Consider the following 25,485-nt stretch of genomic DNA (forward strand, 5'->3'; position numbering starts at 1 on the left):
TAGTAGAAGTGCTCCCCACAATCCTTTGCGGTAGCTCAAGATGGCGGCGCCCTGTGGCACCCTGAGCGATTTGGAGAGCAGCAGCAGCAGCGACGCGGAGGAGCTGGCACGGTGCCGCGAGGCGGCGATGCCGGCCTGGGGCCTGGCGCAGCGCCAGGGAGGGCCGGAGAAGCCAAGAGCAGGTAGGAGGCTGTGTTCTGGGAGTCTGGCGGAAAGGCATGGGATCTTCCCCTGGGGTCTCAGAGGATGGATGGTGAGGAGGGTGTGACCGGGGCTCGACTTCTCTCCCTGAGAAAGCTCCAGGGACTGGGTGGAACTCAGATTCAAAGAGCGGCCAGGCTGGGGCGCCTAGGTGGCTCAGTCGTTAAGCGTCTGCCTTCGGCTCAGGTCATGATCCCAGGGTCCTGGGATCGAGCCCCGCATCCGGCTCCCTGCTCCGCGGGAATCCTGCTTCTCCCTCTCCCGCTCCCCCTGCTTGTGTTCCCTCTCTCGCTGTGTCTCTGTCAAATAAATAAAATCTTTGGGGGAAAAAAAAAAAAGCGGGCAGGTGCAAGAGGGAGGGTTGTTCCATTATCCCAGTCAGGGAAACTGAGGCACCTGAATGTCTCTTCCCTCTGCTTCCTTTGGTGCATCGTCACTGCCGCACTCTCGCAGTCCGCCATCTCTCCGAGATGACTGCGACAGCCCCCCTTACTGGATACCGGTCTCCAGCCTTACCGCGCGTCCAGCGAGCTCATTCTCAGACCTTGGGGCGGCCAGCGAGCTGAGTCTTACAGGTGTCTGACCGTGACTCTCACTACTCTGAGAATAAATCCGAAGCCCTTCAACATAGGGATTCCTAGTCATGGATAGAATCCAGAGGATCCGTGAATTTGGAATCGGAAAGATATTTCTTTTTTTAAAAGATTTTATTTATTTATTTGACAGAGAGAGAGAGAGCGAGAGCAGGAACACAAGCAGGGGGAGTGGGAGAGGGAAGAGCAGGCTTCCTGCCGAGCAGGGAGCCCGATGTGGGACTCGACCCCAGGACCCTGGGATCCTGACCTGAGCCGAAGGCAGACGCTTAACGACTGAGCCACCCAGGCGCCCCTTGGAAAGATATTTCACCTTTACTTTCATTAACCTGCATTTGAAATTTAGCATCCTTTTCTGTCATGCATGTGAGCCACAAACTACAGTCGTTTGGGCAATACCTGTTACTTGGTCCTAACAAAATCACAGATTTTCATATCCCATCACAGTCTTTATGTATCAAAATATCACTTTATTCACAATTAGATGTTGGGAAAAAATAATTTACACTCATCCCTGCTTTAATACTGCAGTCATTTTTAGGCCCATCGGTAGATCTTAATGCATTAATAAAGACAATGCATTAATAAAGAAGCACATACAGTAATGTTGCAGGGTTGCAGGGTTCTTGTTTCACAAAGAATGAATCTGGCAGACAAAGGGTGAAATGAAGTGAAGGTTTATTAAGGGAAGGTGAGAACAGAAAGGAAAGCTCTCTAGAGTGAGAGGCAGCTGGAATGGGTGCCACTGAGGGCTTTTATCCTAAATATCTTGTTTATAACATTTAGGACAAGGTGGATTTGTAAATATTATGAAAGTATCTTGTCTATATTTAGAACAAACCAGATGGATTTGTTTTGTTCCCTGCTGTCTGGTTAATATCTTGTCTATAACATTTCCCCCATCTCTAGGATATCCATGAACCTGGTCACATAGCCCACTACCTGTCTCTTGCTACCTAGCCTCACCTGTCCCTTACTCAGTGATGTGCCAATTTATTTATTTATTTATTTATTTATTTTACTATTAATGATAACTGGGTTTCTGTATCATTGGCTTTCTTTGTAATCATATGTGTTGTGTTTCATGCATTTCAAACATTGTTCTGAGGAGGGATCCAGGCTTTACCAGACTGCCAAAGCAGGCCATAGCAAAGCAAGGTTAAGAACCCCCGCTTTTGTTTAAAAGGACTTACAAGCCCTTTGGTAATTCATTCCCTGCCTACCTCTACCTTCCTGCTGTCCTGCCACATTGCATTTCCCATAGGTAGACTCCAAATTATATCGCCTCATCCCTGGACACCATAACTCAGCACTTTTCTCTTCAGGTTCTGCATACAGGTCTGCCTTTCCAACTCCATCACTCAACTAGCAATGAGAATTTGGGCAAGGCACTTGAAGGGTTAACGGTAGTCCCACCTCCCCTCCCCAAGGTTGAGAAATAACTGAGGTGATACATCTACAATGCTTGGCACATATTAAAGGCCCAATAAGTGGCAGTAGTCATGTGATTATTCTCTCTACATAGACTACTTTCTCTCTCCTGCTTAACTCCTGCTTGCCCTTTGATACAGCTGAGATACCCCCTCTTCAGAAAAGCTGGTTACATGTCTTCACAGTGTCACCATCATACCTTGTGCGATTCCCTTCATAGATGGTGCTTCCTTTTTCCCTGCGATTGCTGCTTGTCTTTTTTCCTTTCATCCCTGCATCCCTAGGACTTGTCGGGGAGTTAATCCTGGCCTGACTTGCTCCACAAATATTTTAGTGAGAGATTACGTAGTGTGAACTTAACAAAGACTGGGATCTGGCCTGTCTCTTCACCATGGTATCCCCACGGCCTCGCACCTAAGGAAAATAGTTCTTAATGAACTTGCCAGAAAGGCACTTCTCTGATGAGTGAGGGACTGAGACTCCAGCCAGACTTCGGTCCAGTTGCTTCTGCCTTGACAGAATGGATTTCTCTGTGGCAATCAAGGGAGGACTTGATATGAAGTGCCAGCTCTGAAGCTGGCCCCAGACAAGTAAAATAATTTCTGAGAGCCACAATTTCCTCATGTGTAAAATGCCTGAGTCCTAGGATTGTCGTGAGTCTCAAACATGAACAGCTTTGACCAACAAAAGAGATGCACGTGGGAGAAGTGGCATCCAAGATAGCGGCTTTGCCACTCATTGTTTATTGTTTTTGTGAAATCGTAAACCTTCTGCTGACCAAAGTAGACGTAGCTGCTGATAATCAGTCCTCTTACTTACTGAGCACCTTCTGTGTGCCAGGAAAAATACTGAACACTTGACATACATTCTTGGGCCATTCTTTTTTTTTTTTTAAGATTTTATTTATTTATTTGACAGAGAGACAGTGAGAGAGGGAACACAAGCAGGGGGAGTGGGAGAGGGAGAAGCAGGCTTCCCGGGGGTCAGGGAGCCCGATGCGGGGCTCGATCCCAGGACCCTGGGATCATGACCTGAGCCGAAGGCAGACGCTTAATGACTGAGCCACCCAGGCACCCCTTCTTGGGTCATTCTAATAGTAATAGCCACCATGAGTTCAGCGTTTACTGTGTGTCCGTTTTTGTTTTTTTTTTTTTTCATTTATTTATTTGAGAGAGAGGGAGAAGCAAACTTCCCACTGAGCAGAGAGCCCGATGTGGGGTTTGATCCCAGGACCCCGAGATCATGACCCAAGCTGAAGGCAGACACTTAACCAACTGAGCCACCCAGGCGCCCCTGTGTGCCCTGTTCTAAACACTTCGTATTTGTTGTCTAGTTTAATTTTTCCAGCAATACCATTCCAGCAATTATTAGCCGCATTTTACAAATGAGAATGTGGATGCTCAGAAAGGTCATCCAGCTTGTAGGTAGCAGAGTCAGGCATAAATCCAGGTCTTTCTGACTCTAAGCCCATGCCGTTAACTGCTGTTCTGCCACTCACTCCCCGCCACAGACAAGTGCCTTTTATGGGCAAAACTCCCATCCTTTGGTCCATGACCATGTGGAAATGTAGGTCACTATATTATTAAGGTTTTTTTTTTTGTTTTTATTTTTTTTTTGAGAGAGAGAGTATGTGCACGCGAGTTGGTGGGGGTGCAGAGGGAGAGAGAATCTTAAGCAGGCTCTACGCCCAGTGCAGAGCCTGATGCCGGGCTCCATCTCACAACGCTGAGATTGTGACTTGAGCTGAAATCAAGAGTTGGATGCTTAACTGCCTGAGCCACCCAGGTACCCCATAAGTGACTATATTATTAAGGTAACCCCTGATACAGCTCTTTAATCCGGTAATGAGGAACCGATCACCCACACCTCAAACCACTTATATTTTAGGGCAACATACGCTTTGAATGCCCTATGCAACATTTCTTTCACACCAAGGCACTACGCCAAGAGCTGGAGATGTAAAGATAACAAGAGGCAGACCATGTGCTCCAGCTGCTTACAAATCCAGGGAGGAGATAAACCTGCAGACAAAGTGTCCAAAACTGTAAACCTTCACTGTGTCCTCACAGTAACTCTGGGAAGTTGGTGGTCTTATCCCCATTTTATAGATGACAAAAACAAAGGCTTCGGGAGGTAAAATGACTTGCCCAGAGGCACAGTGGAAGAACCAGAACTGAACCCTGTCTTCTGGGGTCTGGGGCCTCATACTGTTGCTGTTCCGAGACATTATGTCACTGCCCTGGCTGTGTAGTCATGATGGAGGAAGTACTCCTCCGCTTGTGACTGTGTGCTCAGAAGAAAGGACGGGGTCCATCCCAGGCTTCCAGGTTCCCCAACTCCAGGAGCACTGGGCACTTTGCATTGTGTGCTGTGCCCCAGAGCACATTTGACACAGACCACAACGTGAACTGCGTGCTCTGGAGTCATTCAAGACCATGAGGCCCTGCTTGGGGCCCAGATTTACCAAGTAATCATTTTGTCCAATTGGCTCCCTCAATACACAAGCGCATTTTGTCCCATTACTCAAGTCAAAGACCTGAGAACCATCTTTCATTCGTCTCTCACACCATCCATCTCGTCCATCAGCAAAATCCTGCTGACTGCTTCAAAATACATGCATCCCGAGCCCTGCCACTTGTCATCGTCTCCATGATTACCGAGGCCCCCTCTTTCTGCCATCGCCCCACTATGGTCTGTGTCCACGACACAGCCAGAGACATGCTGGAAAATCCCAAGTCCATTTATGTCCCTCCTCTGTGCAGAATCCTCCAGTGTCTCCTCGCCTCCCTCAAGGCCCAGGTCCTTATATTGGCCCACCAGGCCCTTCCTGATCCCATGAGGTCCCCATTTCTGCTGCTCCCCCAACTCACTGGGCTGCAGCTACACCAGCCTCCTGGCTGGTTCTAAACTTCTGCCTCAGGGCCTTTGCAGGTGTTCTTCCCTCTACCTGGAAGATTCTTCCCCAGGTATGCACTTGACTCACTCCCTCCCCTCTCTGAAATCTCTGTTCACATGTGACCTATCAGTGAATTCCTCCCTGTCCACCTTTATAAAATGATCCCCCATTTAGTCCCTCCCCTACATCCTTCCCCTGCTTTATTTTTTCCCTGTGTATTTATCATTATCTAATTTTATATTTTAATTGTGTAGTTTTTGTCATCCATATCCACCAACTAGAATGGAAGCTCCATGAGGGCTGGGATCTATATCTAAATTGTTCAGCAACTGGACCACCACCTGGGTAGTATTAGAGCTTCAGGATTTGGTTGAGTGAATGACCACCAGGCCCTTAGCACACAGGCAGGCACATAGTAGGTGTGCAGTCAACACTGGAATCAAATACACTTAGACTTTCTTGTTCAGCGTGGTGGTTAAGAGGGGGCTCTGGAGCCAGATGACTTGGGTCTTGCCCCAACTCTGTCACTTACTAGCTGTGTGACTCTGGCCAAGTTAGTTTACATCTCCTTGCCTCAGCTTCCTCTTTTGCAAAATCATCAATAACTCCTTTAACAGGGTTGTTGGGAGCATTCAGTGTGTTAACACATGTAAATCACGTCCGACGCCCAACGGACGTTGTTAACATTTCCTTTATAAATGCCTCAATTTTCCTTATTTCTACAGATGCCAGAAATAATCAGCGGCCAGCCACCCAGCCGAGCCTCAGGTACTGTGCATGTTGGGTTCAAATTTAATCCACCCTTGTAACAAATAGTGATCCCCTGCCATGTGCCAGACACGAGGTTAGACCCTGGAATGTCAGGGTGAACGAGCCCACGGAGTCCCTGCCCTCATGGAGGGGGCAGCTGCTGAGCTGGCGGGAAGTGAGGTGCTTTCGTGTGTGTTGTAGGCATAAAGTGGATGAACATGAACAAGATGGCAATGAACTTCAGACCACCCCCGAATTCCGAGCTCACGTAGCCAAGAAACTGGGAGCCCTGCTGGACAGGTAACCAAAGATATACTTTCTCTTCTCCTGCCTCCTTTAATACAAACAGGGATGGCTCACATCAGCTGGGAGCTCAAGGTGTGCAAGCAGGCACTGGGCAAGCACGTGGCATATGTCCCCTCATGGCATTTGTAACCAGCCCACCATACAGGTGCTATCGTTGTCCTTATTCTGTAGATGAGGAAACGGGCTCTCTGGGAGAAGGATCGTTTGCTCGAAGCCACAGGGTGTAAGGAGCAAGGCTGGGACTCAAACCCAAGTGTGTTTGGCCCTAAAGGCCACACTCTTAACTACTGCATTATCCTGCTACCATGAAAATAAGAGGAACCCAAGAAGCAAGAGCTCATTCCCACCACAAGAAGGCTAGAGACAGCCAAAACTACTATTTTGGGGGTACTTTCTTTATGCCCAGTGCCTTACTGGTTCTTTTTCTTGCATTTGAGAATGTAATTTGTACAGATCCCGGTCGGCGTTCCTCAAGTAGGCGCCAAGTCCAAAGCATGGCTCTCAAAAGGAGGGGTCCAACAGCTAAGAAGTTGGGAAACACTGCAATCTATATACCCCCTTGTGCCCTTGGAGACTTAGATTCATAACAGTATATTCAAGGCTTTGAGAATCCTGCAGTCAGGAGACCTGTGTGGTTTTGCTTGGCCTGGCAGCTTCCAAACTCATTTGGCCACAGTGGCTTTGTTTCAGGGAAGACTGATCAGTGTAGCCTGGAACACATTTCAGGATATGCTGGTCTAGATCTGTTCCTGATTGGCAGAGCCCCACCAGCTTTTGAAAGGGAGATGAAGATGTTCAGGCCGTAGTCCTTCAATTTATCAAAAAGAGAAACGTGTCCTCCCAGAGTATAAGCCAGCTGCACTCTGAGACAGAATGTCGGGCCAGACCTTCGAAGCCTGAGCCGTCACAGCCTCAGTACCAGTCCAGCTCGCGAATGTGGGAAACATGCATTTCAACACGTGGGAGCAGTTTGTCTTCATGACCCTTTGGCTCCAGGGTGAACAAGGCCTGGCGGCATTGCAGATCCACATTGGACGTTTCCCCAGGTGGAAATCCCGCAGGATACAGGTCAGCCGTGATCTGCATATTCCCCGTGGTGTTTCTGTGTTTCTCTGAAAAGAGACTTAAATGATACTCTAGTTGGTTCCTTGTGTTAGATCGAGGTTTCTCAGCTTTGGCACTCCTGACATTTTGGTCTGGATCTTTCCTGTTTGTGGGGAGCCACCCTGTGCATTGTAGAACAGTGAGCATCCCTGGCCTCTACCCACGACATCCTAATAGCAATCTCCCCCCGCTCCCCGCCACCAACCACCACCACCACCAGTCGTGACAACCAAAAATGTCTGCAGACATTGCCTGATGTCCCCTGCAGACCGACGTTGAACCACTGTGTCAGATACTCAGGTTGGAGTTAGGCCCCTGGGCAGCAGAGGCTCTGTGCCCTGTCCCTGCTTTCCTGCACAGCGCTCTAGGGGATGCCTTTGGCATGTAGAGAAGGCAGTTAGGAGAATGCACCCAGTGCGCTGCTGTGTTTGCTGCCAGGACATTGTGGGAGCGTTGTTCTCTGCAGTGCATGGTGACTTCATCAGCATTCACCAGAGAGATGCTTCCTGATCTCAGTACTTCTCGCTGCTCAGCTTGATGGCAGTAACCATCTTCATCATCATCATAGCTGCCATTTACTGAGCACCTGCTTGTGGCCAAGCTCTGTGCTAAGTAAGTGCTTGATACCCACTATGTCATTTCATCCCATAGCAACTCTAAAACATAGGGCTACTATTCTCGGTGTGCAGGTGAGTAACAGGCTCAGAGAGATGAAGTCTCTTGCCAAAGGGGACACTGCAAGGAAGTGACGAAGCCAGGATTCAAAGCCAGGTCTCTGAAGTGTAAATAAAGTCAGTGGGTTATATCAATGTTTGTTTCCTGGTTGTGATCCTGGACTCTAGTTATGCACATGTTACCGTAGGGAGGAAAGGGAAGGGTATATGGGATCTCTGTTTTATTTCTTACGGCTGCATGTCAACCCATAATTACTCAAATTTTTAAAAAATTAAAATTAAAATTAAGAAAACAAACAAAAAATAGGTCTGCCCTGCTGTAGAAGCTGACCTCTGAACCAATTCTCCAGGTTGGTCTTAGTTCCCTTTTCATGCTTGCTGCCAGGACACTCAAAGCAAACCATGTGACCTCTCTCCAGCAATTTCTGTCCCTCCTAGCCTATTTTCTCTTTGTTCTATTTGAAATTGCATTCATTTTTTTTTGTTAACATTTTATTTATTTATTTATTTGACAGAGAGAAAGACAAGAGAGAGGGAACACAAGCAGGGGGAGTGGGAGAGGGAGAAGCAGGCTTCCCGCTGAGCAAGGAGCCCGGTGCGGGGCTCAATCCCAGGACCCTGGGATCATGACCTGAGCCGAAGGCAGATGATTAACGACTGAGTCACCCAGGCACCCCATGCGTTCATTTTCTTGTACTGTTGGTATCTTTAAAACTTGTTCAACACTTTCTGGAATAAAGTGGGGTTCGAACAAGGAAGTGTTGCCATTCGCGCCGACAGGGGCCATTTAGCATGTTACGGCTATAGGCGTTACCATCCTTAATCGGGCACATGCCCCTGTCCCCTCCACTTAAAAAAAAAAAAAAAGTTTTAACTTTTTTCTTTTTACCCCAAAATCTCATCCTAAATCAACCATTTCCTCCTTCCGTAGCTCAATTACCATCTCAGAAGTTGTGAAGGAGCCGGCAAAGGCCGAGGTACAGAAAGTCCCTGCAGAGGATGATGGTGAGCAGTCATACTATTATGTTAATGTCAGGTGTTGTTTCACGACACACCTGCTGCGTGTCTGGGCGGCAGACAGCGCTTCGGTACACTCTCTGATCCACACAGCCCTCTCTGAGGCAGGCATCGTGGTGATGATACCCCCGTCTACAGGGGGAGCCGTAGGGGAAGCTGAGGCTCTGAGAAATGAAGTCTCTCGCCTGAAGTACCTTTGTGTGTGGGAGCCGGAGGGGGGCTGTCTCACTGCCGCACCCCCCAGACGTCCCCGGGGGAGCCTGTCTGCCCCGTGCCCAGCCCCCTTGCCACTGTGGAAGCTGCCTGACGCAGAAGGTTCACCTGCTGCCTTCTGGTTCCTCTTAGGGCTTGCTGCCCTCATGGGGCAGCTGGCGTCCCCTCAGGCACCCCGTCCCCTGGCTCCGGCAGGCATCACGTGTGCCTCTCAACACACAAGGCATCTTTTTGTAATCAGCTAACCACTAGTGATTCCTGGGTCTTCCCCTCTACGTGGAGCTCCTTGAGGGCAGGGGCAGGGCCACCTTGGTGCCTGGGAGGAGGGGCCGGCCCCTGGTATTGCTGACTCTGGCCCTTTGGATTTCAGGCTTCCGCCTCTTCTTCACTTCCGTCCCTGGAGGCTCCGAGAAGAAAGCTGCTCCCCAGCCTGGCCGAAAGCGATTACCTTCCGGCTCCAGGTGAGGTCTCCCACCCTCTCCTTGCGTTCCCTCCTTTTTGCCCATTGTGTTTGCCAGTCCCCTGGAGTAGCCGAGCAGAATCTGATCAGATCCAGGCCAAGGAGGAGCCCTGTCAGGTAGCTTGAGAAATGGTGCCCTCAGTGGGAGGGAGAAAAGGTTCTGTTGGGCGTTGCCTTTGGATTTTTACTGCTTCTTGAGCACCATCTTGTGCCAGATACCTCACGCCTGGGGCATCCCTGTGAGGCCTGGGCTCTGTTAAGATCCCCATTTCGTAAACGAAGACACTGAGGGTCAGAGAGGTGAAGCCACTTAATGAGGTCACACAGCTGGGAAGCAGAGAAGCCGGGGTTGGAACCTGGCCGGAGCCCTCTAGCCGCCTCCCGCTGCGACCTCTTCCCTGTGGCTGAGACCGAGGGTGGTGAGAGGCGGTTCCGGGCCCCATGGCCATTCGGTGCCCTCCCCTTGCAGCAGTGAGGACAGCGAGGAGGAGTGGCAGCGGTGCCGGGAGGCAGCGGTGTCGGCCTCCGACATCCTCCAGCAGTCTGCCATCCACGGCCCTATCAGAGTGGACGGAGAGGCAGAGAAGAAGAAAAAGAAGTTGAGAAAGAAAGCCAAGAAGGAGACCAGCACCGACTTGGTCGCCGCCACCACCGCCACAAGCGGGACCGCGGTTGGGAAGCCCGAAAAGCAGTCACCCCAGCTCAGTGGAGACCACGCATCACTTGGGACCAAAAAGAAGAGAAGGAAGAAAAAAGCCAAGAAGGCCAATGAGGCTTCCCCATTCCCACCAACAAAGAGTGCAGTGGCCATGCCTGCCAATTGATCCCTGCCCACGGGCACAAGGCTCAGCTAGTCCTGAGGACAAGGTGCCCGCCAGGGACAAGGCATTTCCAAGCCCCACCTCCCTCTCCGAGTTCAAGGACTTGGCTGGCAAGTCCATATTTGGCCCATGATTGGGGCTTGCCCATGGGTCAGGACAAAGACGGCTGTAGGATGAGAAGACTGATCAAGGCCTGCCCATCCAGGCTCCCACTGGGGGCTGGGGCAGATCTGTGGTACCAGCACATTCCATGGCCTCAGGAAAAAGGAGCCATCCAGTTATTCAAGACTGTTGATCAAGTGGTAAAGCTTCTGTCTTCCCAGGACTGAGGAGAGCGAGTGAAGGGAGAGCTTTTCCTTCCCTCCACCTTCTCAACCTGGTGTGGGAGACAACCTTAAGAAATTGAGGGAAGGAGTTGGCCCAGAAGGAGTTTTGTACTTCTGTCTCCAGGCCGCACAGACTTGATATAACCTTGTCTGAAAAAGGAGAGAGATTTTATCCCCCCCGGGTTTCCAGAATTTTTTTTCTCCACATTTGTGAATATACCATGCACGATCATGTCTCTGAGCCAACCGGATTATTGAAAATAAATTGTCGAGAGACCCCAAACTTAACAAAGTGATCGGGGTGATGTCTCCAGTATCAGTGCTGAATCTTGATGAGACAGTTCAAATAAACATCACATCGGTGGTGTCCTCCTGTCTACACCCCAGGGTGTGTTCCTGCACCCCAGTCTCAAGACTTCAGGAAGTATCACAGCACTTATGAATGGGGTTTCACACACCAGGAGTGTTCTGCCGGGAAGAGGAGAAGCTCAGGGTTAAGGTGAAATTCTGGCTTCGTGGCCTTACCTCCAAGGTTTGGCAGAGCAAGAAAGACAGAGGTGGGACGTGAGAGTGTGCGTGCTGACCCATCTCCCCTCAGGCCCCTGGCCCACCTCCGCCTCCGTCTGCCCGCCCAACCCCATCTGGGCAATGTGTGGACAAGCAAGAAGTTTCCAGTACTCATTTCCAATACTCCGTTCCTCATTTCCTTTACTAAAAGTTAAATAAATGTACAGGTTCGCCCTTAGCTGGCTGCAAGCTGCAGGGGGCACTGGTTCTTCCCCGGCCCCAGTCCTAAGTCCCAGGGTGGGAGCGGTCCGCAAGGCCAGGTGATCTGCAGCAGCCCCAGGGAGAGGAGGTCGTGGAGCCCTGGGTTTACACAGCTGCCTTGTCTCTCCTGGTGGCACTTGGGACCTCAGGCTCCAGGGTGTGGCTGTGAACTGCCTGGACCTTTCCCTCTTCCCTCTGGGCACCTCAGCTCTGCCACGTGCTGAGGCCTTGGTGCCTTCTGAGCTCAGCAGCTTCTCCCCCAAACCAGGGAGGGGCCGCAAGGCCCCACAGGCCAGAGGCGCTGTTGCCCAGAATCCTGACAAGCACCAGGCGCAGTCACAAGGCTCCCATGGAGCAGGGATGACTCCTTAGCCCTGAGGGGGGCTTTCCCATAGAGGCAAGATGGCAGGCTGGCATGAGAAGGTGTGATACCCCGGGGGATGAATGGCCAAGAAAACTGGCCATCTTGGAAGCCCCGGGGAGGGAGGGCCCAGGACGAGAGAAGCTGGAGAGCCCTGCGTGCCTTCACTGCTAGCTTGAGCTCTTGCAGGGCGTGGGCCTCTGAGCCCCAGGCTCCAGCACAGAGTAGCCACTTGGGGAAAGCTCATGTGATTGGGGGACAGGGGTTGGTACAAATGGGCATGTGGGTTTACAGCTGGAAGGGGAGCAGAGGGGAGGGGCCTGGTCAGGACACAGGGGACAGAATGGGGCCATGTTGACCCTGGGCCTCTCGGAGCTCAGTGAGTCACGGCTGTATAGCCTCGTGTCCTGAGAAGTGCGGTTCCCTTGGGGGTTCTGGGGCTCTCCACAGGCACAGGCCGGGGGCACCAGAGTCCAAAGGCTGCTCCCTTCTATTCCAAGTGACAAAATTGACCCTGAGCATCAGGAATGGTCCCTCCGGAGGTCGGAGAGCCTTGGAACCCTTTCTGACGCTGACAGAGCAGCGTGGGGACCGAGGCACAGTTTTCCAGGGAAGGCCGCTATCCTGTGGCAGTGAAAGTTTCACAGGCTCAGATGTCCCAGTCACCCCCCAAGCAGGCCATGCAGGCTCCAGGCAGGGCCCAGCCCCTGGGAGGCGGTTGCCATGGTTACTGGGAGGATGAAGCCATCTGCGTGGAAATGAAGGTCTCGATGACGCTGTGGTTGGATGGCAGCAGGTGGCTGTGGCCATTGTTGGAGTCGGAGCTCTGGTACAACACCAGGCTGCTGGAGGGCACTGCAGGGGCAAGTGAGACAGCTGGCTGCCGGCCCAGCCCTCCCCGACCCCGCCTCGCGCACCCCCCCCAAGGGGCACTTGGCATAGGGGACACGGGGCCTCGCCACCCCCCGAACTGCAGCAGATAACGAGACCCCAAAACCAAACCTGTGTTTGGGTCTCATCAACCCCCCCCCAGCCAGGCTCTGCAGCCACCCAGGGGGTGGCCGCCTCCGGGCTTTTTGGTGGAAACATTCGAGAGGCCCTGGTGAGACGGTGTGGTTAGTTTCATGCATCAGGGTTGCTAGGCTGTAGGACAGGCACTAAACCAAACATTTAAGTGTTGCCGTGGAGGTGCTTTGTAGCTGTGGTTAACACCTAAAATCGGCTGACTGGTAACGGAGCTTTCTCTTGATGACATGAGTGGGTCTCATCTAGTCAGTTGAAGGCTTTAGGAGCAAAAGCTGAGGTTTCCTAGAGAAAAAGGAATCCTGCCTCAAAACTGCCTCTGTTGTCAGCTTGCTGACCTGCCCTGCAGCTTTCAGACCTGCCAGCCCCACAGGCGTGTGAGCCAGTTCCTTAAATACACGTGTATATATGTAGTTGACCCTTGAACGGTGCAGGGGGGCTGGGGGCACTGACCCCCTGCACAGTCACAAATCTGCATAGAACTTCTGACTCCGCAAAAACTCAACTACTCTAACAGCCTACTGTTGACCCAGAGCTGTACCAATAACCTAAACAGTCAGCACATACTTTGTATGTTCTAGGTATTATACACTGTATTCTTAAAGCTAGAGAAAAGAAAAAGTTATCGAGAACGTCATAAGGAAGAGAAAGTACACTTACAGTCCTGTGCTGTATCGAAAACTATCGGGGTCTAAGCGGACCCGTGCCGTTCAAACCCCGTGTTGCTCAGGGGCCAGCTGCATTCCTGTTGGTTCTGTGTCTCACCAGAACCCTGACTGATTACGATGGCTAAGAGAATGGGCTTTGATTTTGGACCTGGGTTCAAATCCTGGCCGTGCGGCCTAGTCACTGTCGGAGGCAAGGCCAAGTCCCACAGCTCTTGAGTGTCTGCGTTCTCATTTGTAAAATGGGGATGATGACCCGTACCCTGTGGAGAAAGCGTGGAGCCTGGCCCTGTGGAGGCCTCAGTAACTGTCCCCGCAGCCTCCAGGGCTGGATGGAGGAACCTGAGGCTCACAGAGGGGGCTTTGGGGGGGGGGGAAGCAGCCGCCCAAAGTCTCCCACGTAACAAGTGATCGCGTGCAGCCTCAGAGCCCAGCAGCCCGACTCCCAAGCGCCCACTCTTCATTATTGCAGACTTGGGGCATCAGGGGATGGAAACGAATGGGTCAAGGGGGATGTGGTGACCTGGAGAGCCCACACTCTGTTGTTGCTACGTGGGAACACGAGTCTCCAATTTTCCAAGAAAAGCCAGAAACCACGATTTCTTTGTGAAAGCTGATTTTTAAACGTGGGCAACATACTCAACCAGTGCCAAGCCCTGAGCCAAACAAACACGCCTGTGAGCCCCTTCTGGCCCACGGCAAGCCCGGCGTACTCCTCGCTAGCACCCTCTCTTCTCCCTTGCAGTTACTTAATCTTTTTCCTCAACCAAGTCAATGAGCTAATCCCGTAAGATAGGCCCATTTGCCTGTGGTTTCGTACCCCTCTTGGCTCAGTTCAGGGGAAACCAGGGTGCCCTCCCGTTTGTGGCACACCTTCCTCCCCAACCGAGGGAGCAGGGAAAGGCTGCTCACCGGTGGGGCTGGCGCTGAGCCGGTGGGCAGGCTGCAGGTGCTGGATGCCTGCAGGGTCCTGGCTGGGGATGTGGATGGTGGTGGTCTGAGACGCCGGCGTGTGAAGCCCGGACTCACTGGAGGCTTCAGTGTCTGAGGTGAAGACCTGGGGGAGCAGAGCAGCCTCCTGAGCCCCACATGGGTGTACTCTGGGAAGTGGCCTGAGCAAGGGGCCAGGCGGCCCTGGGCCTTACCTGCTTGGTGGGAGTGAGGCTGGCCAGGGCACTCAGGTTGGTGGTGTCGGTGATGAGCATGGTCTGCGGAAGCAGGCCCGTGTGGGTGTACTGGGCCACCTCAGGCTTGTGGCTGTAGAGGGCTGGCCAGGAGGGAGGAGAGAGGTGGATATAAAGACATGGCACCCCGGGCCAGGCTGGACCCCTCCCAAGGGGGCCTCAAAGCTGGGAGCTCCGGGGGAAGTGGGGCATGGGGCCTGGTAAATGGCCCGATGGAGCAGTGGTTGAGGACTCAGGACAGATTTCCAAAGCTGGGCACTCCAGATAGAGGGGCTAGACCCTCGCCCCAACTACAAGAGCCTGCTCAGGTTGGCTTGGTGGAGGGAAGGCTGGGGAGGCCCAGGCACCCACACGCACTGCCCGGGGATGACCAGTGCGAAGGGCAGTGGGAGACCCAGCGCTGCCACGCTAATTACAGGCCGCGGGGCGGGGCGGGGGGGGTGTGTGTGTGCAGAGCAGGGGCCAGCAGAGCTCCCCCTCCAGGACACCTCCGAAACGTAACCCGGAGTTTCATCTACAGCCCAGCCCCACAGCACACACAGGCACCAGCAGAAAAGCACATAAACCACGTATTCTCACATCGACTCGGATAAAACCATACACACGCAAGTACGGGCCCTCAAGCAAACCCACACAGATACACAGGCCCACGGGCCCTTACCCCCAGTTCCAAATTCCAAAAAGGTCTGAAAACCAACAGATTTGGTTGGAGCTCATTTGGTAGCAAACTGACCGGACCCTGATAATGAGGTTATGGAAGTCTATTAACCCACTCCGTGGCATTCTCCCTTCTGCTGCAGAAATCCCAGGGCTTAGACGACAGGATGCTGCCCCGAGCCCTGCCGGGAGTGTGCTAGAGTAGACTGTCGATACCCCATATCACCTTTTTCTAAAGTCTGAGAAGTAGTGGAGTCTGAGATACACGCAGCCCCACGCGTTTCAGAGGAAGGCCTATGACCTTCCTCCCACACGTGGGTGTGCACCTGCAAACACCGATGAACACCCACACGCACATCCACTCACAGAAACTCATGTGTGCACACGGCCACACCTATTCACACGCTGACACATATTCTGGCCCGCAGGCACACGTCTGAGCCCCTGCAGACCGCCCCGTCCCAGCGTGGGGCTAGGGGTGCTCACCGTGGGGGCTCTGCAGCTGGGCCATGGTGGCCATGAAGGGGCTCTGGGCCACATGGCTCTGCATGGGGGGCATGAGTGGCTGCTGGTAGGACGGGTGCAGTGGCTGGGAGAACTGGACTGGCTGCAGGGTGGTCAGGCTGCTGCCCATGCTGTTGATGACCGGCACGCTCTGTGCCTGAGTGGAGGCCAGGCCTGGGGTGGGGGGAACAGGAGTCAGCCCGGCCTCCTACCACCTGGCCCAGCACTGACCCCGGGGCACTGTCCCTCCCTCCCAGAGCCAGCGGGTGGGAGGACGGGAGAAGCGACCAGGACACACCTTTGCACTAGGACCCGTCTCTAACTTACGTGGTCTTGGCAAGTCACTCCCCCTCTCTGAGCCTCTAACCCCTCTGCCAGTAGCTCCCTGTCTGTCTTACATACTCAGCCTCTGCATGAAGGTTCCTGCAAATAAAGTCTTTCTGGGCTTAAAAAAAAAATAGGATAAAAAACCCCAAAACCTACAAGATTTTGATCTCCCTTCCCCTGCTCAGTTTTCCCATAGACATTTTGCCTTCCGAGACACTCTATAATGTGTGTGTTGTGTTTGCTGTCTGCCTCCCCACTGGAGTCGTTGAGATTTTGGTCTGTTTGGTTCACTTGTGTATCACTGAGGGAGCATAGTGCACGCACTCAGTAAGTCTGCGAATGAATGAGCCCCAGTGGCTCCTCCAGCTTCTGGATTCTGTGGGAGCCCGGGAGCCCCCCCCACCCAGGTGCCCCCCCCATGCCCACCAACTTACCAATAACCAGGGTGGAGGCACCTGTGTTGGTGAACGTGGGGCCCAGGGAGGCAGGCTCGCCAGGCCCAATGGCCATGACCCCAGGAAGCGACGCCATGATGAGATTCTGGGGCTGTTGGTTGAGGCCTGGGGAGGTCTGCTCCAAGCTGTGCAGTGCTGTCAGGGTGCTAACAGGGGGCAGAGGGCCCCCAGTTGCTGAGACCTTGGAGGGGAAACCAAGCTGAGTCTGAGTGGGGCCCCATAGTCTCCCTGGGGACCACTCCAGAATCTCCCAGCCAAGGGAAGGTAGAAGATGGGGTTGGACAGGTCTTCCCCACCTGCGGGGTGTGGGGACACTCACCAGCTTGGCTTCGGTGCTCAACAGGCTGTGACTGGGCTCCAGGCCCGTGGGGGACACTTGGTGCAGGGGTGCAGTCACTGTCACCAAGGGACCACCACTGCTTGAGGGCACTTCCGCCCCGTCGCTGGTTGCTGGCTGTCCATAGCGCACACCTGGAATGGGGGCCGCGTCCAGCCTCAGCACCCCACTTCCCTGCCCTCCGTGGCCCTCATCACTCCCAACTGCCTCAGTTTGCTCACTTGCCCCATCTTTGCCCCAGCAGACTTCACTTGAGCATCCTCCTGCCAGGTCCTGGGCTGGCTGCTTCCAACTCCCTGAAGGCAAGACCTGCATTTTATTAGCTCCCTGGCCCCCACCGGCCAGAGCTATACGTGATAGGCAGTAGGTGTGCGATGAAAGACATCTGGGTCAAAATGAACTAAAACTGATGAAATGAACTTGCAGTGAACAGAGTTGAGTAGAAGGAACCGGAATTAGTTAAATGAACTGGAATCTAGTTGAACTGAACCTGAAATGAATTGAAGTAGATCGAGCATGATGGAGTTGAACCGAATCGGATCAAATCGAATTGGATTGAACTGAACTGAGCCATACAAAATTAATTTCCTTGGATTATATTTAGCTGGACCGAGTGGAATTGAAAGGAGCTCAGTTGGATTATAGTGAGTTGCACAGAGTGGAATTGAATCGAATTGAACTGAACTGAAATGAGTTGAGTTGATCTTAAATGAATGAATTGAATGGAAGTGACCTGAGTCAAGTTAGGCTGGATTGAACGGCATGGTGTGGTCACTGGGGTGGAGAGGAGAGGACTGGATCGAGGAGGGTAATGAGTAGAGGGGAGTGATAAGGAACCAAGCTGAAGTGCCAAGAGGTTTGGGTGGTTACTGCCACTGGTGTGGTGCTCCCCAGCTCCCCAGCCTACCCTCTTGCCCCCTCTACCCACTATTTCAAACCCCCGCCACATAGCACTCACCGTGGACCTTACTGGGGGAGAGGGCGGGTGGGGGCAAGCCCGGGGAGCTGTGGGCAGGCAGGGCGGGGCCCGGGCCTGGCCCCGGGGGCGGCCCGCTGTATGTGTCCATGGCCAGCTTGTGACGGAAAGCTTCTTCCTTGCGCCGATTGGCAAACCAGTTGTAGACACGCACCTCCGTGACGAGGTTAGAGCCCAGTCCCTGTGCCTGCGATGGCGACACCCCCCTCTGGATGCACTCCGCCCTGCAGAAATGGCCACTCGTGAGCCTCCAGGCCAGGCTCAGAGGAACCCCTCCCGGGGCTGGAGGTAGGGGAGAGAGTTCTGATGTAGGCTTCTCCCTTAGTGTGTAAAGCTGGCAGATCTGGGTTCCAATCCCAGTGCTGCTGTGTGACCTTGAGCAAGTGTCTTAACCTCTCTTAGCCTCTCCATTCATAAGTGGGCAAAATAGTCGTAGGGTCGTAATGAGGGTGAATGGGATGAGCAGCCACTCAAGGATTGCCTGGACGGGTGGGGAGTGGGTGCTAGGAATGGAGCTAGGTTCCAGACGCTGAGCAGGATTTGAGTGCTCCTGGGCCAACAGCAGGAGCACTCAAGGACTGGGGAGGCTCCCTCAGAACCCAGAGCCACCGTCCCCCAGCCTTGCCCCAGCCCACACCAAACCAGCCCTGCTGACCCACCAACCATCGTACCTATTGCACTCCTCCACCAATGCCTCTCGCTCCTCCTTGCTGGGGTTCTTCTGTCTCTCATACGCCTGGAACAGGATCTGCTGGGAGGCTGGGCCCCACTTGAAACGGTTCCTCCGCCCCTTCTTGGTTGGCAGCTCATCACCTGTGGGCTCTTCAATCAGCCCGCCCTGCCCTGCATGGGTGAACTCTGTAGGCACACACACAGAGCCGTAAGCGGGCACTGGCCACTCCCACCTTCCCACTTCAGTTCATCTGACCATGCTCCTGATTCTTTCCCAGTCCCAAGCTGTTGAGCCAGGAGGCACTTACAGCTAGGACTTAGAAATCATCTAATCCAGTGATGACAAACACACAGCACACGTGCCACCCCTGTCTTAACCTGTGCCCCAGGCAGACCTCGCTAATCAACCGCTGCACAGTTTTTCTAGTGCGCCAAGATGGAAGCTCATAATCCTTCTCAGTGTAAGTCTCCAGGAAAGCATTAGCGTTCGTTCGGATTTAACACATTTGCTATCTTATTTTACAGATGAAGAAGCTGAGGCTCAGAGAGGCTGAATATCTTTCCAGGGCTGCACGGTAGAACAGAAACTCGAGCCACATCTCTTGAGTAGATTCAGAGCTATTTTAAACTTTGCAGACCTGTAAATCACACTTAAAATGCAAGCATTAGCCAGGAGAGGAGAGACCCAGCCAGCCCTTGTCAGCTAGTTCCACTTTAATGGAAACTCTTAGATTCTCCCTGAGCAAGCAACCAAGAGACTAGAACAGATAAATGCAAAGCCATCTTTACGGGAGGGGAGGCAGGGAGAGTGAGTCAGAGATAGTGCAGATTCTGTGCCTTCACCATCCAAGTGCCAAGAGCCAAAGCCAGCACCAGTGCTCTGGGGAGACGCGGGCTTAGACCCACCGAAAGCCAACCCTAGAAGCCGCTAGAAGCCCGCTTGACTCCCGATTCCAACATTCTCAGCAGCTGAGGCGCAGGTGGCCACTCACTGACTCAGTTGGCCATCTCACCTGGCAGCAGGCTGGACCAAGATCTGGAGTACCAGACACTGTGACTTGGCCCAGAAAACTAAAATATTTCAGCTTAAAAAAAAAAAAAAAAGATTATCCTGTCAAGGCTGTCAAAAACAAGGAAAGTCTGAGAAACTGTCACAAGCCAGAGAAACCTAAGGCGACATGGCAACGAAATGCAGTATGTCCACACCTGGATGGGATCTTGGACCAGAAAAAGGACATTAGGGAAAAACTGAGGAAATCTGAATAATAAAGTAAGTACGGACTTAACAATAGTGTGACAGTGTTGGTTTGTTAATTGTGACAAATGTCCCATACTTGTGTAAATAATAGGGAAGACTGGGTCTGGGGTAAACTGGATTTCTCTGTACTACCTGCCCAGAAGTTCCGAAAGTCTACACTTACTCTAAAATTAAGAGCTTATTATGTGTTAAGTTTTACCTGCTAAGAAGGGTAAATTAAAGCCATGCTAGTTTGCTAAAAACACTTAGTGATAGTGCCTTCGAAGTAGGTCATATACAGTCCCAGCCACCGGAGACCCAAAGGATGCCCGTCGCATACAGGTGGTGGGGCTGCTGGCTCCTTGGGCATCAGTGTGTGTTGCTGTTTCTGCACGAATAAGCAATCAGCGATCATCCTTGTAAGAAAATATTAACACTTTACCATAGTGATTGCTCGGTACATGTTGATTAACCTAATGGGGTTTTTTGGTGGTGGTTTTTTTTTTTAAGATTTTATTCATTTGGGCTCCTGGGTGGCTCAGTCATTAAGCGTCTGCCTTCGGCTCAGGTCGTGGTCCCAGGGTCCTGGGATCGAGCCCCGCATCGGGCTCCCTGCTCAGCGGGAAGCCTGCTCTCTCTCTCCCACTCCCCCTGCTTGTGTTCCTGCTCTCGCTCTCTCTCTCTCTGTCAAATAAATAAATAAAATGTTTTAAAAAAAAGATTACATTCATTTATTTATTTTAGAGAGAGAGAGTGTGCGCAAGCAGGGGGAGGGGCAGAGGGAATCTCAAGCAGACTCCACACTGAGCACAGAGCCCAATGCAGGGCTCGATCCCAGGACCCTGAGATCAGGACCTGAGCTGAAAACATGAGTTGGACACTCAACCGACTGAGCCACCCAGGCAATCCAATTAACTTAATGTTTTAATCAGCCCCTTGATAAGACCAATATCATAGTTTTGGGGGGCTAGACAGAGGGAGATCTGAGAGGGAATGTTAAGCAGGTTCCACGCCCATCACAGAGCCTGAAGCGGGGCTGGATCTCATGACCCCGAGATCATGACCTGAGCCAAAATCAAGAGTCAGATGCTTAACCGCCTGAACCACCCAGGTGCCCCTAGCAATGTCATAGTTTTAAAAAATAAGTTATATAAATGATCATCACAGCTTTTAAAAGCTGCTTTTTTGTGTTCAACAGAAAATGGTAAATAGTAGATGCTCAATAAATATAAAATGAGGCGGGGCGCTTGGCTGGCTCAGTCAGTGGAACGTGTGACTCTTGATCTCAGGGTTGTAAATTTGAGCCCCACCTTGGGTGTGGAGATGACTTAAAAATAAAATCTTTAAAAAGTAATAAATAAATAAATATTAAATGAGGTGTAGCTTGCTCTCTCTCAAGCTCACCTGCTCTCATATCTCAAGAGTGTACTTTTCACTTTAATAAACTTTTCACTTTAATGAACTTCCCAGCTTGAAAAAAAAGCAACTTTTCAGCTTGTAAAAATGGATAAGTAAATAAGTAAATATTAAATGAGTGAGCAAATCAGTATGTGAATTTGAGGACTTTAACATTTTAATATATTTTTAGGAAGCATGGGGAAAAAAGTTTATTTTTTTAATTACCAGACATGCACATTGTCACCATGTCTTCATAAGGAGCTACAGGAATATCTATCAAAGATTTTAAAGTACCTACTCTGACCCAGAATTCCACTTCTAGGAATTACTTTACAGACAGTCTCATGTGAGCACATATACAAAGAAGGATGTTCTTTGAAGCAGTTGGTTCTAACAGCACGTTGGAAAAACCCTAAAAGTCCTTTGGTAGCGAACCAGTTAAACAAATAATGGTACCTCCAAATAACAGAACAGCTAGCAGCCCTTCAAAGAATAGAGGAAAAAATATATATATTATATATTGTAGTGTATGCATAAAGTATCTCTGGAAGGATGCATGAGACTAGGAATGTCCATTAGGAGGACACCTAATTTCTATTGTAAACTCTTTATTTATTTTCCCCTATTTTTTTAAACTAGTATGTAGTACCTTTTTTAAAAAGCAGATAATTAATAAAAGAAATTAAAAAAAAAATTTTAGGGACACCTGGGTGGCTCAGTGGGTCAAGCATCTGCCTTCAGCTCAGGTCATGATCCCACGGTCCTGGGATGAGTCCTGCATCAGGCTCCTTGCTCAGCGGGGAGTCTCCTCCTTCCACTCCCCCCTGCTTATGCTCGCACTCTCTCTCTCTCTCTCTCACAAATAAATAAAATCTTTAAAAAAAATTTTTTTACACATAGGCTAAAAAGTGAGAGTGCACTTGGGATTTTGTGGGGTGTGAGGTCTGAGTAAGGAAACCCACCATTCCCTGAACAATAGTGTGGCCAGGTCTCCCGGGGCTTTCAGTGAAGGATTCCCTGAGCATACACCTTGCCTCTGAGCCTTTACTCAGGCCACTCCCTCTGCCCAAAACACCCTTCCCTGTTGTTTCCATGAGCCAAAATTCCACTCAGACTTTAAGACTTAGTCTGAAAGTTCTCCTGGTGTGGTCCTTCCTGATGCCCTTGCCTCCCTGTGGAAGAATAGATTACTCTCTGGTCCTCTGCCAGCTTAATATTTTGAAATACTTGACGTGGTACTACGCTGCCCTGGGCGCTCCGTAAACACTAGCTGTTACTGTTGTTTTCATTGTATTATAATACATTTCTCGCTGCAGCATAATGATCTGTTCTCCACCCAGAGCTCCTAGAAGGCAGGGACCCAATTCATCCATCTCCAGATGCCCAGGACCAGCCTCCTCCCCTCGCCCAGAGTGCCTTGTGCAGAATAGGAAATATGTGCCCATTTAATCCTGCTGACTTCCTCTCAGGCAACCTGTCCCGGTAACATGGGAGAAGCTTCCCCCCGACCCCCAAGCTGCAGAGAGTTCCAGGGCCCTGCCAGGAGGATGGGGCTGTGCTCATTACTTACGCTGGGCCACCTCTCGCTGCTTGCGGACATACCAGGTGTACAGGGCGGCCCGCTTCTGCGTCTTCATGGGGGTGCCCTTGTTGAGGTGCTGGGACAGGTGCGACTGGTTGAGGCCAGTGGTGTCAACTACCTCCCTCTGTGGGATGTTGTGCTGCTGCAGGTAGGACTTGACCATCTTGGCCACGCGCCATGGGTCCTCCCTAGGAGGAGGGCAAGGACAGAGCCTGCTCAGCGCGGGGGGTGCGGGGAGGTGCAGGCAGGGCTGGGGGTCCTGTCAGCCCTGAGAGTGGGGATTGTGGGTGGAAGCCGGTGTGGAGCCCAGGACGTACACTCGGACTCCAGGATAGCAAGGTAAAGGCACTCATGCCAGGACGCATGGACAGACATGAAGACGTGAACAGACTCCCACCCGAAGCCCTACAAGCCAGATAGGGAAGGTCCTCACCCTTGTGCCTCCTTTAAAGATCCTTCCTTCATCCTACCTGGAAATGTTATTTGTGGCTATGTCTTATCCACTGTGAGAGACTGTAAACACTGTGAGGGCAGGAACTGTCAGGTTCTCAGCACCCAGAATAGGCCCGACATAATGTGTGTCCGTGGTGAATGCATCAGTGAATGAGTGGATGGGTGGATGGGTAAATGGGATGGTGGATGGGTGGGTGGATGAATGGATGGGAGGGGTAGGTGGGTAGGGGAATGTATAGATGGGTGGATGGGATGGTGGATGGGTGGGTGGATGAATGGATGGGAGGGTAGGTTGATAAAGGGATGGGGAGATAGGTGGGTAAATGGGATGGTGGATGGATGGATAGAAGGATAAATAGATGGTAGATGGATGGATGGGTGGTTGGATGAATGGATGGGAGGGTGGATGGATAGGTGAATAGGGGTATGGGTGGATGGATGGATGGATGGATGGATGAAGGGGACCTACTGGGGAAAAAATGGGTCTGAAAACAAGGAGAGAAACATGATTCTCTCACTTTACAGCCAGGGCCACTGAGGCTAAGAGTGCTTGTGTCAAATCTTCCACCCAAGGTCACAGAGCCAGCCCAGCAGAGTCCCGTCCCTGGAGGGATCCCATTCTAAGTCAACCTATCAGGTAAAAATCACAGAGTCAAAACACCCCCTGATAATCTACACTAAACCCTAGGCTGTGTCCTGGCCAGTTTCCCTACAGCACGGGGGCAGGCAGGTCCAGGTGAAGGAGTTACGGGCTGGTATTCAGGGGCTTCGTACAAAAAAAGTGTGTGTGTGTGTGTGTGTTTGAGCCCCCCCAGTTGCACTCTGTGGGCTGAGACTCTCACTGGAGAGACTCAAGGGACCTGCAGCCATCCTCTGCTCACTGGGGGACGGGGGAGGTCTGAGGCCCTGTACCACACAAATTGTCTCCCTCTCCTGTTCTGTCTCAACCCTCCTCTCCTGCCCTGGTCCTCTCCTGAGCTTGTATTACAAATATGGTGACGGATAAAAGCAGCTCGATACAACAGTGCCGAGAACAGGCCGAGCTGGGGTTTGAACCCAGCTCCAGGTGGTTCCAAAGCCTGAGGTCCTCACCCCTTTGAGCAATTTGCTTCTAAGAATTTGAGCTTTCCAGCATTTGCACGTGTGACAAGGGGCAGCTGGTCGCCTTGTTGCTTGCCGCAGCAAAATATCGGAAACGACCTGAGTGCCGGGCAGAAGGGTACGGTTGGTGGTGCCTCGAGTGGACGCAGCCGTAAAAACGCACTGAGGCGGCTCTGCCCGCGCCCACACGGAACAGTCTGGTGGGTCTGCTGTGCTGTTTGTGTAAAATCTGAAATGGCACAAAAGGGTCCTGTGTATTTGCTTGTGTTTGCATGAAATACCAGAACACAGAAGAGACGAGCGACATCGGTTGTCTCAAGACGGGAATGGGGTGCTGGGGACGGGGAGAGGGACCGTGTCCTCTGTTACTTTTCTGTGCTTTTCAAATAATGTAATATAATGTTAGATAATATGCTATACATGCCTACAGAACATTGAAAACTCAACTGCGAAAAAAACCAAAAAGCAAAGAAACCCCCAGCACTTTGAAGCCTACCCCATACTGCCTTCTCCCCTTCTGTCCTTCCCAAGGAGCCAGCCTGGTCTTGCCCTCCTTGACAGTGCCCTTCTTGGGGTGAAGGCACAGAGCCTCTCAGCAGCTTGGGCCCCGTGACTCCCTCGTTTTTATCAGCGGTTCCCATACACGTAGGGAGGAAAGGGAGGCGGGGAGAGTTCAATTTGAATTGGTCAGCAATCGGTACGGCAAGATCCCAGTTGTGTAAAAATGCTAGATGTGAGAATTCATGTTTCTTGAGTATTTACCATCAACCGGGCACTGTGCTAAGGGCGGGTCGTGTAAATCTTACCATAACCCTAGGAAGTAGGTGCTACTCATATGCCCATTTTCACAGATGGGAAAACTGAGCCTCAGAAAGGTGAGCACTTGTCCAAAGTGACCTAGCCGGGACTCCAGAATATTTCGCTTCGCCCGGATCCCCCAGAGCCCTCCCTGAGCAAGCTCTGCTTCCTCCCTGCATCTAGGGGCTTCTAGGC

General features: G+C 51.7%; 2 protein-coding genes across 3 annotated transcripts in view; one reads left to right on the forward strand and one right to left on the reverse strand.

The window, feature by feature from the left end:
• C13H12orf43 (chromosome 13 C12orf43 homolog) lies at positions 1-11,537 on the forward strand. Of its 2 annotated transcripts, none has more exons than XM_006737785.3 (6): positions 1-182; positions 5,847-5,889; positions 6,073-6,171; positions 8,887-8,960; positions 9,556-9,646; positions 10,118-11,537. In XM_006737785.3, the coding sequence occupies exons 1-6, from the start codon at positions 41-43 to the stop codon at positions 10,467-10,469; spliced, it is 801 nt and encodes a 266-aa protein (XP_006737848.1). In that variant the 5' UTR covers positions 1-40; the 3' UTR covers positions 10,470-11,537. The 2 variants fall into 2 exon arrangements, with proteins under 2 accessions (XP_006737848.1, XP_006737847.1); XM_006737784.3 differs by having other exon boundaries at positions 2-182; positions 10,115-11,537.
• Positions 11,484-25,485, reverse strand: part of HNF1A (HNF1 homeobox A) — a 19,030-nt gene continuing 5,028 nt past the window's right edge. The window contains exons 2-10 of the mRNA XM_006737783.3: positions 22,927-23,126; positions 18,721-18,907; positions 18,032-18,273; positions 17,056-17,207; positions 16,716-16,917; positions 15,937-16,128; positions 14,755-14,876; positions 14,522-14,666; positions 11,484-12,776 (exon numbers count right to left, since the gene is read on the reverse strand). Of these exons, the coding sequence (XP_006737846.1) occupies positions 12,649-12,776; positions 14,522-14,666; positions 14,755-14,876; positions 15,937-16,128; positions 16,716-16,917; positions 17,056-17,207; positions 18,032-18,273; positions 18,721-18,907; positions 22,927-23,126 (1,570 nt within the window). The 3' untranslated portion in view covers positions 11,484-12,648. The remainder of the gene's footprint in view (positions 12,777-14,521; positions 14,667-14,754; positions 14,877-15,936; positions 16,129-16,715; positions 16,918-17,055; positions 17,208-18,031; positions 18,274-18,720; positions 18,908-22,926; positions 23,127-25,485) is intronic.

Source organism: Leptonychotes weddellii, chromosome 13 (assembly GCF_054177405.1).
Source record: "Leptonychotes weddellii isolate Sample4059 chromosome 13, ASM5417740v2, whole genome shotgun sequence".
NCBI lineage: Eukaryota > Metazoa > Chordata > Mammalia > Carnivora > Phocidae > Leptonychotes > Leptonychotes weddellii.